This window comes from Oncorhynchus clarkii, chromosome 5 (assembly GCF_045791955.1).
Source record: "Oncorhynchus clarkii lewisi isolate Uvic-CL-2024 chromosome 5, UVic_Ocla_1.0, whole genome shotgun sequence".
NCBI classification, from domain to species: Eukaryota; Metazoa; Chordata; class Actinopteri; order Salmoniformes; family Salmonidae; genus Oncorhynchus; species Oncorhynchus clarkii.
The window spans coordinates 63,623,661-63,640,685 of record NC_092151.1 but is presented as its reverse complement, the minus strand read 5'-3'; the positions used below and the strand labels follow the sequence as shown (position 1 = coordinate 63,640,685).

At 48.3% G+C, this 17,025-nt stretch overlaps 1 protein-coding gene across 3 annotated transcripts in view; it reads left to right on the top strand.

Moving 5' to 3' along the window:
- LOC139409191 (transducin-like enhancer protein 4) overlaps positions 1-17,025 on the top strand; it is a 78,549-nt gene that overhangs the window by 14,682 nt on the left and 46,842 nt on the right. For all 3 annotated transcript variants that reach the window (XM_071153994.1, XM_071153992.1, XM_071153995.1), the window contains exons 2-3: positions 6,844-6,941; positions 12,708-12,771. In XM_071153994.1, the coding sequence (XP_071010095.1) occupies positions 6,844-6,941; positions 12,708-12,771 (162 nt within the window). The remainder of the gene's footprint in view (positions 1-6,843; positions 6,942-12,707; positions 12,772-17,025) is intronic.

Here is a 17,025-nt window from a genome sequence, read left to right as displayed (position 1 = left end):
AAGGTTCTAAATGACATCATAACCGCCATCGATAAGAGACATTACTGTGCAGCCGTATTCATCGACCTGGCCAAAGCTTTCGACTCTGTCAATCACAACATTCTTATTGGCAGACTCGACAGCCTTGGTTTCTCAAATGATTGCCTTGCCTGGTTTACCAACTACTTCTCTGAGTTCAGTGTGTCAAATCGGAGGGCCTTTTGTCCGGACCTCTGACAGTCTCTATGGGTGTGCCACAGGGTTCAATTCTCGGGCTGACTCTCTTTTCTGTATACATCAATGATGCTGCTCTTGCTGCTGGTGATTCTCTGATCCACCTCTACGCAGACGACATCATTCTGTATACTTCTGGCCCCTCCTTGGACACAGTGTTAACTAACCTCCAGACGAGCTTCAATGTCATACAACCCTCCTTCCGTGGCCTCCAACTGCTCTTAAACGCAAGTAAAACTAAATGCATGCTATTCAACCGATCACTGCCCGCACCTGCTCGCCCGTCCAGCATCACTACTCTGGACGGCTCTGACTTAGAATACGTGGACAACTACAAATACCTGGGTGTCTGGTTAGACTGTAAACTCTCCTTCCAGACTCACATTAAGCATCTCCAATCCAAAATTAAATCTAGAATCGGCTTCCTATATCGCAACAAAGCATCCTTCTCTCATGCTGCCAAACATACCCTCGTAAAACTGACCATCCTACCGATCCTCGACTTCGGTGATGTCATCTATAAAATAGCCTCCAACACTCTACTCAACAAACTGGATGCAGTCTATCACAGTGCCATCCGTTTTGTCACCAAAGCCCCATACACTACCCACCATTGCGACCTGTACGCTCTCGTTGGTTGACCCTCGCTTCATACTCGTCGCCAAACCCATTGGCTACAGGTTATCTACAAGTCTCTGCTAGGTAAAGCCCCGCCTTATCTTAGATCACTGGTCACCATAGCAGCGCCCACTCGTAGCACGCGCTCCAGTAGGTATATCTCATTGGTCACCCCCAAAGCCAATTCCTCCTTTGGTCGTCTTTCCTTCCAGTTCTCTGCTGCCCATGACTGGAACGAATTGCAAAAATCTCTGAAGCTGAAGACTCACATCTCCCTCACTAGCTTTAAGCACCAGCTGTCAGAGCAGCTTACAGATCACTGCACCTGTACATAGCCCATCTGTAAACAGCCCATCTATCTACCTACCTCATCACCATACTGGTATTTATTTATTTATTTTGCTCCTTTGCACCCCAGTATCTCTACCTGCACATTCATCCTCTGCCGATCTACCATTCCAGTGTTTAATTGCTATATTGTAATTCCTTCGCCACCATGGGCAATTTATTTCCTTAACTTACCTCATTTGCACTCACTGTATATAGACTTTTTGTTTTGTTTTCTTTTGTTCTACTGTATTATTGACTGTGTTTTGTTTATTCCATGTGTAACTCTGTGTTGTTGTATGTGTCGAATTGCTACACTTTTTATCTTGGCCAGGTCGCAGTTGCAAATGAGAACATGTTCTCAACTAGCCTACCTGGTTAAATAAAGGTGAAATAAATCCAAATAAAAAATAAATAGCAAACAGGTTCTAAATCAGTTATAAACACATCAATCCAGATGAACTGGTCTCTGTTCTGCAATCTCAACACTCATTCTTTCCTCAGTCAAGGCCCTTGTTGGTTTTTATAAAAATAACTGATCTGACCATGGTTTGGAACCACTCCAAACCCTCTTTTCACCGCCAATCCCTCCATTTATAATCCAGAATTGGATGGCGGAGGCTTTTGCCTCTCACCACAATGGAGAGCCACCATCTCCAAATGGTTTTGTATTGTGACTGACTGGCAGCCTGGCTAGTGCCCTGGTATCAACACCTTCAAGCGTTAAATGAGGGCTCCGCTCCAGCTAAGATGCTGCTTGCCTGGAAATGTGGGGAATAGAAAGAGGTGGGTGTCTGTCTTAGGGCTTTGGTGGGTGTGATCCGCCCCCCCTACCCCAGCCAGCCCTAGTCCCTAAAAAGCATTGCCTCCTGGAGAGCCCTGAGCCAACTATCAGACAGACGGACAGACGGACAGACGGACAGACGGACAGACGGACGGACGGACGGACGGAGAGAGAGAGCCTTTTTTTCTATAACAAAGCCATCACCTATAGACAGTTTAACCTAGAGAAGTTCACAAACAAACTCTGTTCACAAACAGATCCCCAGGACAGCAACACAATTAGACCCAATCAAATAATGAGAAAACAAAAATATATTTACTTGACACATTGGAAAGAATTTACAACAAAAGAACTGAGCAAACTGGAATGCTATTTGCCCCTAAACAGAAAGCACACATTGGCAGAATACCCAACCATTGTGACTGACCCAAAATGAAGGAAAGCTTTGACGATGTAACGACTCAGTGAGCATGGCCTTGCTATTGAGAGAGGCCACCATATGCAGACCTTGCTCTCAAGAGAAAACAGGCTATGTGCACACTGCCCACAAAATTCGGTAGAAACTGAGCTGCACTTCCTAACCTCCTGCCAAATGTATGACCATATTCGAGACACATATTTCCCTCAGATTACACAGACCCACAAAGAATTCCACAACAAATCTATTGGGTAAAATACCACAGTGTGCCATCACAGCACAAGAAAAGGGCAACCAGTGAAGAACAAACACCATTGTAAATACAACCCATATTTATGTTTTTTTGTCTTCCCTTTTGCACTTGAACTATTTGCACGTCATTATAACACAGTACATAGCCATAAGGACATTTTAAAAGGGTCTATTCCTTTGAAACTTGTATAATGTTTACTGTTGATTTTTGATTGTTTATTTAACTTTAATTGAGAGAGAGAGAGAGAGAGAGAGAGAGAGAGAGAGAGAGAGAGAGAGCAAGTTACTGCTCTGAGGGTGGCTATAGGCAATGATGTACAGGGCCAGAGGTGACAAAGAGAACGAGAACCAGTGGCAGATATAGGTACAGACGACATTGGCGGCACGGGGCGCCCGCACCAAAAACGTCTGAATGGTGACATTTGCGCGATTGGTTTTCTATCGCTCATTTGCACGTCACGTCAATGATACCATGTCACCGTGTGGGACTGTGGGTCAATTAACCTTGTTGGACTGGGTACCCTGATTCTAGTTTGTTAGATAGGGAGGCTACTGCCTGGGAAGGTCTCCCACTCAGATGTACGAGATGGGGAGGGGGGCAGGGGTAGGTTGACCTCAGGTCTTCCCACTGGAAGCCCGAAGTAGGGGGGACCAGGGAATCTATCAAATAGCGCACCTCTAACTTAGTACAGTACTAATGCAATTAGTAAAATCAGTCACTATGAAATGCTACCAAATAACCAAAATTCATTCATTATACTGTGAATATATAGTTGCACAGACATATTGTTGCATTTTTTTCTGGTTTGTGCGAAATCGTTAAGAATAATATAAAACCAGTCTGCACACCACCACCACCATAAACTAGAACCGCCACTGACGAGAACACGCACACACATATCCCCTACATCCGGGATCATATTAACACTTCCCTCCTACACTTGGTACTCTTCATCTATTCATGTGCCTTTACCCTAAATATTTCACCAGCTCATGATTATTTCATACCCCTCAGAACGTCTCTCTCCTGAGACGGAGTGAGAAAGACATAGAGATGGAAAGCGAGAGCGATAGAGAGGAAGGGAAGGATAGGCAAAAAGAGAGGAAGCGGGCGGCAGAACAGAAAGTGTGCCATAGAGCAGAGAGAAGCGCTGCAGTCCTGATCAGTCCCAGACCCGCATCGGTTTCCCTACCTCCCATGCTGCGGCTGCCAGCTCAGAAACACCAGCCTAAATTGAATGTTTCCCCCAGTGATTGATAGAGGGATGAGGGGGAAGGAGGGCTGTGGCCCGGCTGCTGGCTCTGTACTGTTATGTGATCTCCTGGCCCAGTCCCCCCCCCCCCCCCCCCCCCCCACACACACCCATAGATAATCCTTCTTAATTTTCGGCTCGCCCTGCTCCAGCTCTGCTCTGGATCCTCTAAATTGTGATTGACTGCTGTTGTCCCACATAGCTGGTCTGTCTGTTTTCCCACTCCCTCCCTTCCCTCCTCTCCTAGATTAACCAGATCAGTTTGAGTTTTCGGGATCCCCCATGCTGTCTGACACCACCAGGGCCAAACAGAGCCACACTGAGATGAGAGTCTTAGATAAACAGGTTATTTGGCGTTCCCCATAGGAGAGGGGTTCTACTCTGTGGAAATGGTTTTACCTCGAACCAATAAGGGTTTTTCAAAGGGTTCTGTCATTGGGAACAGCTGAAAACCCCTTTTAGGAGTCTAGTATTCCCCTGGCTGTGTGTTGGCCAACCCCCCCCCCCCCCCCCCCCCCCCCCCCCCCCTCTGTCTGAGCTGCCATCTGTCATATGCCAGGCCAAACCCCAAACTCAAGGCTCATCCAGGACCAGTCATGTAGGGCCCTGAGATCTGAGAACAGACCACGCTGGGTCTATAGTCATGTCTCTCTCTGTCTGAGTCAACCACAACCACAATCTGACCCATACAGAAAACCTGACTCACTTTGAGGAATGTGTTATTGTGAGTGAGGGCTTATGTAAAATGGACAGTAGTCAGTCTGGACTGTAGTTTGTGGTGGTCCAGTGTGTAGTCAGATGGTTTGTTAGAGTGCAGTAGGGAGATATGCCATCTCTTCTCTATCTCCCGCCCCTGCGTGTGTTTGTCAGACCAGTGTGATGTGAATCAAGGTCAGTGGGGATTCGTCGGCAGCCGCCTCTTCCCCCTCCCCCTTAGGGGTTGTGTACTGAGTTAAGCCTGTCTATCCAGCCAGCCGACACCCAGCCACAGCACTAGGCTAGCTGCTCAGCCCGCAGCTTAATTACTGAAAAGCCCACAGAGTGTCTGACCTCCACCGTTAGCCTAATTGAAATTTAATTGAATTTTCCTTGTCTAGACTAATTAAGCTCCTACTGAAACCGCCAATATTTTAGCCACCTAGCCTAGCTAGCCTCTTGACGACCGGGACGCGCATCCTATGGTGTGGGAAGAGAGGAAAGAAAGGGGGAGGAAAGAGGTAGAGCTGAGGAAGGCAAAGGGGAGAGGTCTGGTATTGGCTCTCAGGGGTGGGTGTGGTGAGAAAGAGAGATGGAGTGAGAGAATGAGAGGAGGGAGAGAGAGATTGACAGAGTGGTGCAGACTAAAGTGAGGTTGGGAGTGTGAGGTTAGCAGCCTACGCCACTGACCTGGAGCATGTGGTTAAATAACACTGAGCAGTGGCACTCATCGTCTGCCTAACATCAGTTCTGTGTGTGTGTTTGTGTGTTTGTGTGTGTGTGTGTGTCTGGCATTGTCCCAGGCTTGTTGTGTGCAGCCCCATTTAGTACAAGGGCTTGCTGTGTGTGTGTGCATATATACACAGTACCAGTCAAGGGTTAAGACACACCTACTCATTCAAGGGTTTTTCTTTATTTTTACTATTTTCTACATTGTAGAATAATAGTGAAGACATCACAACTATGAAATAACACATATGGAATCACGTAGTAACCAAAAAAGTGTTAAACAAATCAAAAATATGTTTTATTTGATCATCTTCAAAGTAGCCACCCTTTGCCTTGATGACAGCTTTGCACACTCTTGGCATTCTCTCAACCAGCTTCACTTGGAATGCTTTTCCAACAGTCTTGAAGGAGTTCCCACATATGCTGAGCTGCTTTTCCTTCACTCTGTGGCCCAACTCATCCCAAACTATCTCAATTGGGTTGAGGTTGGGTGGTTGTGGAGGCCAGATCATCTGATGCAGCACTCCATCTCTCCTTCTTGGTCAAATAGCCCTTACACAGCCTGGAGGTGTGTTGAGTCATTTTCCTGTTGAAAAACGAATGATCGTCCCACTAAGCTCAAACCAGATGGGATGGCTTATCGCTGCAGAATGCTGTGGAAGTCATGCTTGTTAAGTGTGCCTTGAATTCTAAATAAATCACAGACAGTGTCACCAGCAAAGCGCCCCCACACCATCGCACCTCCTCCTCCATGCTTCACGGTGGGAACCCCTCATGCGGAGATCATCCGTTCACATACATACAGAGGTGTGGAACCAAAAATCTCAAATTTGGACTCATCAGACCAAATTTCCATGTATGCATGCATGTGTGTCAGTAGTATGTCCCTCCCTCATGACAGTTCCAACCCCTCAGCTATAAATACCAGGTCACAATAACCCCCAATGGACCTTGTCACTCAGATTCATATCACCACAATACCTTCTCCAAACCCCTGGAAATTCCACTAGCATCCATGTTTTTTTTCCTTTGCATCTAAAACAACAACATCCTTGATGTGTTTGTGTTTCCCCAACTACACAGCGAGTAGAACAACACCCAAAGTGCTTCAGACAGGCTCTTGGGGGAAGCAGGGTTCTCCTGGGAGGTGTTTGTTGAGATTCTTTGCTTTTAGCAGGTGAAAGACAGTGCCGTTTTAATGGTTGTGATTCACCATAAGTTATTCATTTGACGCTTTCCCTTCCTCAGTGCTTTGTAGGCAGGAATACATTATCCAAGAGCATCCTGGCAGAGGAGAGAGGAGAGGAGAGAAGAGGAGAGAGGGATGCTAATGTTGTGTGAGAGGAGGAGTGAGACGGAGTCATTAAGAGCGAGAGAGAGAGAGGAGGATGACAGAGGAGAGGAGAAGAGGGTGCCAGGAGAGCGAGTGTTTGTGAAAGAGAGGGGGGTGGAGTGAGAGATGAAGAGAGCAAGGGCAGTGTTTTTTTATGGTGTGTGTTGAAGTGACCTTACTCTCCCTTCTTCTTTCCTCTCCTTTCTTTTCTCTCCCCCAGGTCCCTATTCAGCCTGGCCAGTCTTTCAAGTTCACAGTCCTGGAGACCCTGGACCGCATCAAGGAGGAGTTCCAGTTCCTCCAGGCTCAGTACCACAGGTGCTGTATACTCACTCACTAGCCTCCATCCATAGAATCCATTACAGATAGGATATACAGTGGGGCAAAAAATTATTTAGTCAGCCACCAATTGTGCAAGTTCTCCCACTTAAAAATATGAGAGAGGCCTGTAATTTTCATCATAGGTACACTTCAACTATGACAGACAAAATGAGAAAAAAAAATCCAGAAAATTGTAGGATTTTTTATGAATTTATTTGCAAATGATGGTGGAAAATAAGTATTTGGTCACCTACAAACAAGCAAGATATCTGGCTCTGACAGACCTGTAACTTCTTCTTTAAGAGGCTCCTCTGTCCTCCACTCGTTACCTGTATTAATGGCACCTGTTTGAACTTGTTATCAGTATAAAATACACCTGTCCACAACCTCAAACAGTCACACTCCAAACTCCACTATGACCAAGACCAAAGAGCTGTCAAAGGACACCAGAAACAAAATTGTAGACCTGCACCAGGCTGGGAAGACTGAATCTGCAATAGGTAAGCAGCTTGGTTTGAAGAACTCAACTGTGGGAGCAATTATTAGGAAATGGAAGACATACAAGACCACTGATAATCTCCCTCTATCTGGGGCCTCCACGCAAGATCTCACCCCGTGGGGTCAAAATGATCACAAGAACGGTGAGCAAAAATCCCAGACCCACACGTGGGGGGGGGGGGGGGGGGGCTGGGACCAAAGTAACAAAGCCTACCATCAGTAACACACTACGCCGCCTGGTTACTCAAATCCTGCAGTGCCAGACGTGCCCCCTGCTTAAGCCAGTACATGTCCAGGCCCATCTGAAGTTTGCTAGAGAGCATTTGGATGATCCAGAAGAAGATTGGGAGAATGTCATATGGTCAGATGAAACCAAAATATAACTTTTTGGTAAAAACTCAACTCGTTGTGTTTGGAGGACAAAGAATGCTGAGTTGCATCCAAAGAACACCATACCTACTGTGAAGCATGGGGGTGGAAACATCATGCTTTGGGGCTGTTTTTCTGCAAAGGGACCAGGATGACTGATCCGTGTAAAGGAAAGAATGAATGGGGCCATGTATCGTGAGATTTTGAGTGAAAACCTCCTTCCATCAGCAAGGGCATTGAAGATGAAACGTGGCTGGGTCTTTCAGCATGACAATGATCCCAAACACACCGCCCGGGCAACAAAGGAGTGGCTTTCTAAGAAGCATTTCAAGGTCCTGGAGTGGCCTAGCCAGTCTCCAGATCTCAACCCCATAGAAAATCTTTGGAGGGAGTTGAAAGTCTGTGTTGCCCAGCAACAGCCCCAAAACATCACTGCTCTAGAGGAGATCTGCATGGAGGAATGGGCCAAAATACCAGCAACAGTGTAAGGGCGTTCGTCTGTAGGAGGAAGAGAAGCGGACCAAAGCGCAGCGTGGTGGTTATTCATGTTTTAATAAATCACTACACATGAACAAACTAACAAAAACAAGAAATGTGAAAACGCAAAACAGTCCTATCCTGTGACAACAAACACAGTGACAGGAACAATCACCCACAAACACACAGTGAAACCCAGGCTACCTAAGTATGATTCTCAATCAGAGACAACTAATGACACCTGCCTCTGATTGAGAACCATACTAGGCCGAAAACATAGAAATGCCCCAAAACATAGAAAAATAAACATAGACTGCCCACCCAACTCACGCCCTGACCATACTAAATAAATACAAAACAACAGAAATAGAGGTCAGAACGTGACAGTACCCCCCCCCAAAGGTGCGGACTCCGGCCGCAAAACCTTGACCTATAGGGGAGGGTCTGGGTGGGCGTCTGTCCGCGGTGGCGGCTCTGGCGCAGGACGCGGACCCCACTTCACCATTGTCTTAGTCCGCCTTATTGTCCGCCTCCCTGGCTTACTCACCATGACCACCCCTCTCAATGACCCCACTGGACAGAGGGGCTGCTCGGGACAGAGGGGCAGCTCGGGACAGAGGTGAAGCAGCTGCTCGGGACAGAGGGGCGATAGCAGCTCGGGACAGAGGGGCGATAGCAGCTCGGGACAGAGGGGCGATAGCAGCTCGGGACAGAGGGGCGATGGCAGCAGCTCGGGACAGAGGGGCGATGGCAGCTGCTCGGGACAGAGGGGCAGCTGCTCGGGACAGAGGGGCAGCTGCTCGGGACAGAGGGGCAGCTGCTCGGGACAGAGGGGCAGCTGCTCGGGACAGAGGGGCGGCAGCAGCTCGGGACAGAGGGGCGGCAGCTGCTCTGGACAGAGGGGCAGCTGCACTGGCGGCCCCTGGCTTACTGGCGGCACTGGCGGCCCCTGGCTGACTGGCGGCACTGGCGGCCCCTGGCTGACTGGCGGCACTGGCGGCCCCTGGCTGACTGGCGGCACTGGCGGCCCCTGGCTGACTGGCGGCACTGGCGGCCCCTGGCTGACTGGCGGCACTGGCGGCCCCTGGCTGACTGGCGGCACTGGCGGCCCCTGGCTGACTGGCGGCACTGGCGGCCCCTGGCTGACGGGCGGCACTGGCGGCCCCTGGCTGACGGGCGGCACTGGCGGCCCCTGGCTGACGGGCGGCACTGGCGGCCCCTGGCAGACGGGCGGCACTGGCGGCTCCTGGCAGACGGGCGGCACTGGCGGCTCCTGGCAGACGGGCGGCACTGGCGGCGCTGGGCAGACGGGCGGCGTTGGCGGCGCCGGGCAGACGGGCGGCGTTGGCGGCGCCGGGCAGACGGGAGGCTCAGCTGGTGCTGGGCAGACGGGAAGCTCAGCTGGCGCTGGGCAGACGGGAAGCTCCGGCAACGCTGGAGAAGAGGAAGGCCCTGGTAGCGCCGGAGAGGCGGGAGACTCCGGCAGCGGCGCCGGACAGGCGGGAGGCTCCGGCAGCGGCGCCGGACAGGCGGGAGGCTCCGGCAGCGGCGCCGGACAGGCGGGAGGCTCCGGCAGAGGCGCCGGACAGGCGGGAGACTCCGGCAGAGGCGCCGGACAGGCGGGAGACTCCGGCAGCGCTGGAGAGGAGGAAGGCTCTGGTAGCGCCGGAGAGGCGGGAGACTCCGGCAGCGCTGGAGAGGAGAGAGCCCCTGCAAGGATGGGCCGGAGAGACAGCCTGGTACGGGGAGCTGCCACCGGAGGGCTGGTGCGTGGAGGTGGTGATGGATAGACCGGGCCGTGAAGGCGTACTGGAGATCTTGAGAGCAGGGCTGGCACTAACCGCCCTGGCTGGATCCTCACCCTAGCCCGGCAGATGTGGGGAGCTGGGATGTAGCGCACCGGGCTAAGCACGCGTACTGGGGACACCGTGCGCACAACTGCATAACACGGTGCCTGACCAGCACCACGCCCGCCACAGTTAGCACTGCTAGGAGCACTGTAGTGCTGAGATGGCACAGGACATGCAAGGCTAGGGAGATGCACAGGAGGCCTGGTGCGTGAGGCTGGCACAGTCTTCACCAGACCCCTCGCACGCACCTCAGGATGAGTATGGAGAGCTGACCCCGGTGCCATTAAATCCCTGACACGCTCCGTCGGGCGAATGTCGTGCCTCATGCACCAAACCAGCAAGTCCCTCATATCACTCTCCTCCAATTTCCCCATTAACTCCTTCACAGTCTCTGCTTCGCTCACCTCCAACACCAGCTCTGGTTCTGAGCTCCTCCTTGGCTCCTCACGATAAACGGGGGGAGTTGGCTCAGGTCTGACTCCTGACTCTGCCACACTCCCCCTGTGCCCCCCCCCAAGAAATTTTTGGGGGTGACTCTCGGGCTTCCATCCGCTCTGCCGTGCTAGTTCCTCATAATGCCGCCTCTCTGCTTTTGCTGCCTCCAGCTCGGCCTTGGGGCGGCAATATTCTCCTGGCTCTGCCCAGGGTCCTTTCCCGTCTAGAATCTCCTCCCAAGTCCATCTCTCCAAGTAGTGCAGCCTCTCCCACTGCTGCTTCTGCTGCTGCTGCTGTTGCTCCTCCTGCTGCTGCCTTTGCTGCTGCTGCTGTTGCTCCTGCTGCACCAGTCGCTTCTCCTGCTGCTGCTGTTGCTGCAGCCTCTGTTTACCACGCCGCTTGGTCCTTGGTAGGTGGGTGATTCTGTAAGGGCGTTCGTCTGTAGGAGGAAGAGAAGCGGACCAAAGCGCAGCGTGGTGGTTATTCATGTTTTAATAAATCACTACACATGAACAAACTAACAAAAACAAGAAATGTGAAAACGCAAAACAGTCCTATCCTGTGACAACAAACACAGTGACAGGAACAATCACCCACAAACACACAGTGAAACCCAGGCTACCTAAGTATGATTCTCAATCAGAGACAACTAATGACACCTGCCTCTGATTGAGAACCATACTAGGCCGAAAACATAGAAATGCCCCAAAACATAGAAAAATAAACATAGACTGCCCACCCAACTCACGCCCTGACCATACTAAATAAATACAAAACAACAGAAATAGAGGTCAGAACGTGACAAACAGTGTGTGAATACCTTGTGAAGACTTACAAAAAACGTTTGACCTCTGTCATTGCCAACAAAGGGTATATAACAAAGTATTGAGAAACTTTTGTTATTGACCAAATACTTATTTTTTCACCATCATTTGCAAATAAATTAATTAAAAATCCTACAATGTGATTTTCTGGATTTCTTTTCCTCATTTTGTCTGTCATAGTTGAAGTGTACCTATGATGAAAATTACAGGCCTCTCTCATCTTTTTAAGTGGGAGAACTTGCACAATTGATGGCTGAATAAATACTTTTTTGCCCCACTGTACACACCACCCTCCATCTTAACCCATGCAGGCCTACATAGACTCTATAGCCACAATCCTAACTTGAGGTCTACACATGTAACTCAAATCTTCATACAAGTTTCTCATAAACATCAATACACGATTGTAGTAAAAGTCTGTGCTTCCCATGTATCCGTGTGTCTGAAGATAGGAGACGGAGGATTGTGTCCTATATGAATTCTACCAATTAGGGTGCCTCAGGGGATAACAGTCCCTCATCCTCTCTCCAAAGGACTGAGACAGCCCCCTGGGAAACACTGCTGCTGCTCTACTTATTAGTCTGGGAATTATTACACAGGCTACATTAGACATCAGCCGTAATTGTACTGTATGTGTATGTGTAAGCCAAGGACAGGTGCAGTGAACTATATGGTTGTTATAGCACAGTCATACCATATGCAGGTACAGATTCTAACCTTATCCGTCTCAGTCTTAATGACACAGTGGCAGGGTGTTAGCCTGGTCCCAGATCTTTGTGCTGTTTTGCCAACTTCTATGTCTTTGTCATGCATAGAAGTTGACAGGACAGTACAAACACCAGGGTGGCAGGGTGTGGTGATATGGGTCTATACTCCATATCATAGCAGAGTGATGGTGTGTTTCATCAGAGAGATGAGAGTCTGAGTAGAGTTGACCTGCAGTGACCTTGGTGTTGGGAGCCCAGCCTCACAGCATGAGCTGAGTACTCATGGCCATATCTCTCTCAGTCACAGCTCTGTGAACAGTGTGCTGAAGCTAACATGGGTCTCAGGCTGCAGTGGGAGAACAATCGGTCTCTCTGTCTGATCGATCTAGATCCATAACCTCTTTTCAGCTTTGACAAGAAGGAGAGATTCAGGTGGGACTGCAGAGTAGACCGATACGGTTGGCCATAGTGTATGTCCTGCACTTGATCAGTTTGTTGACCTGTGTGTGTGTTTGGTTGTGTGTCTGTGTTTTCTGTCGTGTGTGCGTGCGCGTGCATGGTTGCATAAATGTTTGTGTGCATGTTTTTGTCTTGCCTCTGCAGCCTGAAACTGGAGTGTGAGAAGCTGGCCAGTGAGAAGACAGAGATGCAGAGACACTACATCATGGTGAGTTCAATTCTATTTACACTACCACACCACCGCTGGCTCACTGGCATCAATCAGACAACATGGAGGAGGAAGGCCCAGTCTCAGTCTGGCTTTACAAATGGACCCCTGTCCACTACACCAACATAGGAGGCTATCTAGCTTGTTGAAGAGCATCATCTGGCGGAGTGGTCTAAGGCACTACATCTCAGTGCAAGAGGCGTCACTACAGACCCTGGTTCAAATCCAGGCTGTTTCACAACCGGCCGTGATTTGGAGTCGGTGCACGACAGACAGACAGACGTGGAGGGGCTCAAGCTGTTGCAGAGGGAGAGAGAGTTTTTGGGCAGTTCCATAGGGCTGTGCACAATTGGCCCAGTGTCGTCTAAGAATTTGTTCTTAACTGACTTGCCTAGTTAAATATTTTTTTAAATTATTAAGTTAGGATGAGACTGCCCAAAAACTCTCTCTCCCTCTGCAACAGCTTGAGCCCCTCCACGTCTGTCTGTCTGTCGTGCACCGACTCCAAATCACGGCCGGTTGTGATACAGCCTGGATTCGAACCAGGGTGTCTGTAGTGACACCTCTTGCACTGAGATATAGTGCCTTAGACGCTGCGCCACTTGGGAGCCAATTAAAGAGTGTTAGAATAAATACAGTGCATTCGGAAAGTATTCAGACCCCTTGACTTTGTCCACATTTTGTTATGTTACAGCCTCATTCTAAAATTGATTTTTATTTTATTTTCATCAATCTACACACAATACCCCATAATGACAAAGCAAAAACAGGCATAAGACATTTTTGCAAATGTATTAAAGATAATAAACTGAAATATCACATTTACGTAAGTATTGAGACTTATCAGTACTTTGTTGAAGCACCTTTGGCAGCGATTACAGCCTCAAAACAATTATGTCTCGGAGCTCTACGGACAAAACCTTCGACCACTTGTTTTTTGCTCTGACATGCACTGTCAACTGTGGAACCTTATGTAGACAGGTGTGTGCCTTTCCAAATCATGTCCAATCAATTGAATTTACCAGAGGTTGACTCCAATCAAATTGTAGAAACATCTCAAGTATGATCAATGGAAACAGCATGCAGCTGAGCTCAATTTCAAGCCTCATAGCAAAGGGTCTGAATACTTATGTAAATCATTTATTTCTGTTTAAAAATGTTAATATATTTGCTAAAATGTCGAAAAAAACTATTTTCACTTTGTCATGATGGGGTATTGTGTGTGTAGACTGATAATTTTAGAATAAGACAGTAGAAATGTTTGAGGTCCTCCAATCAGAGGTGATGGTGGGGATGTGATCATTGTATGTTTTGCGTTTACTTATTTCTGTTTTCCACTGAGCTGTATGTGTGTGTTCTGGACCTGGTAGTTATGGGTGCACCCGGGCGTTGTGCGGGGCTTAGTCCATCCCACCCTTGGAAAATCCCTTTGGGCCAGGAGCGGGGGCCAGCATCTCGGGTGGGTGGGGGCTGGCGCACCCACTGAACAGAACACCCACTGATTGGAGTGGTCATTCGTATTGTCTTTGAACTGTTATTGTTTTAATAATTAAAAAACATATAAAAATAAGATGGAGAATAAGCTATGTAGGGAAACATAGTGAAGTTTTGGTGCAGGTACAGCCAACTAGCACAAAATCATATTGTGATATTGTCAAAACAAGACAAAAACAAAACTGTAGCAATTTATTTCCCCCCCCCATCACTACTAAAAGTAAACAAACTGTTCTCTGTGTCTCTGTACTTTATGGAGATTTCACGTTTGCAGGGTTTGATGGACGGTTGAGTTGGCAGTAGTTGGATAGATGTGTAGAAGCTTTTACTCCAGTATGAGGAGAGACCTCAGTGAACTTTGTTATAGACTGGGGCAGTTGGCGACATTTGATCAACTCTCATACATACTTATTAAATGTCATGACCTTTGTGACCACAGGACTGTTGGTCAACATCAGGAAGAAATAGGCTAAAGAGAATTAAGCATTTTCCATAGTGCTGGACTCCCTGGTCTCAATAGAAATGAAGAATGGCTTGGTGAGGCCAAATTACTTGAAATGGCGCCGGAAGAGATGGCTGCCGTTTTACGGGCTCCAAACCAATTGTGCTATTTTGTGTGTTTTTTCGCGTTGTTTGTAACTTATTTTGTTCATAATGTTCACAACGAAAAGAGCTCCTGAATATCAGAACAGCGATTACTCACCACAAACTGGACAAAGATTTTTTATTTAATGAGTCAGACGCGAAGGATTTAATGCTGATACTGGCCCAGGCCCAAATCCCCGTCATTCACATGAAGAAGAGACGTCGATACAAGGGACGCAGGTTCGGGGGCCTTGTGAGAATTAGTCAGCGAGTGGGTAACCCGCCTCTACCATATTGGCCAACGTGCAATCATTGGAGAATAAACTGGATGAGCTCCGTTCAAGACTATCCTACCAACAGGACATTAATAAAAACTGTAATATCTCATGTTTCACCGAGTCGTGGCTGAACAACGACATGGATAATACATGGATATACAGGCTGGGTTTCTTGTGCATCGGCAAGACAGAAGACAGCTGCCTCCGGTATGACAAGGGGTGGCGGTCTGTGTCTATTTGTCAATAACAGCTGGTGCGCGAAAACTAATATTAATTATATGATTTTACGGAGTTGTCTATTCACAACCACAAACAGATGCTGGCACTAAGATCGCACTCAACGAGCTGTATAAGGCCATAAGCAAACAAGAAAAAGCTCATCAAGAGGCGGCGCTCATAGTGGCCAGAGACTTTAATGCAGGGAAACATACATCCATTTGACCTAATTTCTACATGCATGTTACATGTGCGACCAGAAGAAAAAAAACTCTAGACCACTTTTACTCAAAACACAGAGATGCGTACAAACGCTCCCTTGCCCTTCATTTGGCAAATTTGACTATAATCCTATCCTCCTGATTCCTGCTTACAAGCAAAAACTAAAGCAGGAAGTACCAGTGACTTGCTCAATGCGGAAGTGGTCAGATTACGCAGATGCTAAACTACAGGACTGTTTCGAACACAGACCTGGAATATGTTCCAGGATTCATCCGATGGCATTGAGGACTATACCGCATCAGTCACCGGCTTCATCAATAAGTGCATAGATGTCATCGTCCCCACAGTGACCGTACGTACATACCCCAACCAGAAGCCATGGATTATAGGCTACATCTGAACTGAGCTAAAGGGTAAAGCTGCCGCTTTCAGAGAGTGGGACTCTAACCCGGACGATTATAAGAAATCCCGCTATGCCTTCTGATGAACGATCAAACAGGCAAAGCGTCAATACAGGACTAAGATTGAATCCTAGTACACCGGCTCTGATGCTCGTTGGATGTGGCAGTGCTTGCAAACTATTACGTTGCAAACTATTACTATTAGCATGCATGAGAGCACCAGCTATTCCGGACGACTGTGTGATTTTGCTCTCCATAGCCGATGTGAGTAAGACCTTTAATTAATTAAGGATCCGCCCTTTTAAAAATGTTTTTGCCTAAAATGACATACCCAAATCTAACTGAAGCAAGGAAATGCATGTTCTTTTTTTTTTACCCACTTTTTCTCCCCAATTTTGTGGTATCCAATTGGTAGTTACAGTCTTGTCTCATCGCTGCAACTCCCGTACGGACTCGGGAGTGGCGAAGGTCGAGAGCCGTGCGTCCTCCAAAACACAACCCAACCAAGCCGCACTGCTTCTTGACACAATGCCCACTTAACAGAATCCACCTGCACCAATGTGTCAGAGGGAACACTGTACACCTGGCGACCGTGTCAGCATGCACTGTGCCCGGCCCGCCACAGGAGTCGCTAGTGCGCGATGGAACAAGGACATCACCGCCAACCAAACCCTCACCTAACCCGGACGACGCTGGACCAATTGTGCACCGCACCATGGGTCTCCCGGTTGCTGCCGGCTGCGACAGGGCCTGAACCGAACCCAGAATCTCTAGTGGCACAGCTAGCAGTGCGATGCAGTGCCTTAGACTGCTACACGGGATGCCGGATATGCATATTCTTGATACCATTTGAAAGGAAACTATGAAGTTTGTGGAAATGTGAAACTAATGTAGGAGAATATAACAGAGTAGATAGAGTAAAAGATAATACAAAGAAAAAACATGCAATCTTTGAAATTCAAGAGAAAGGCCATAATGTATTATTCCAGCCCAGGTGCAATTTAGATTTTGGCAACTAGATGGCAGCAGTGTTATGTGCAAAGTGTTAGACTGATCCA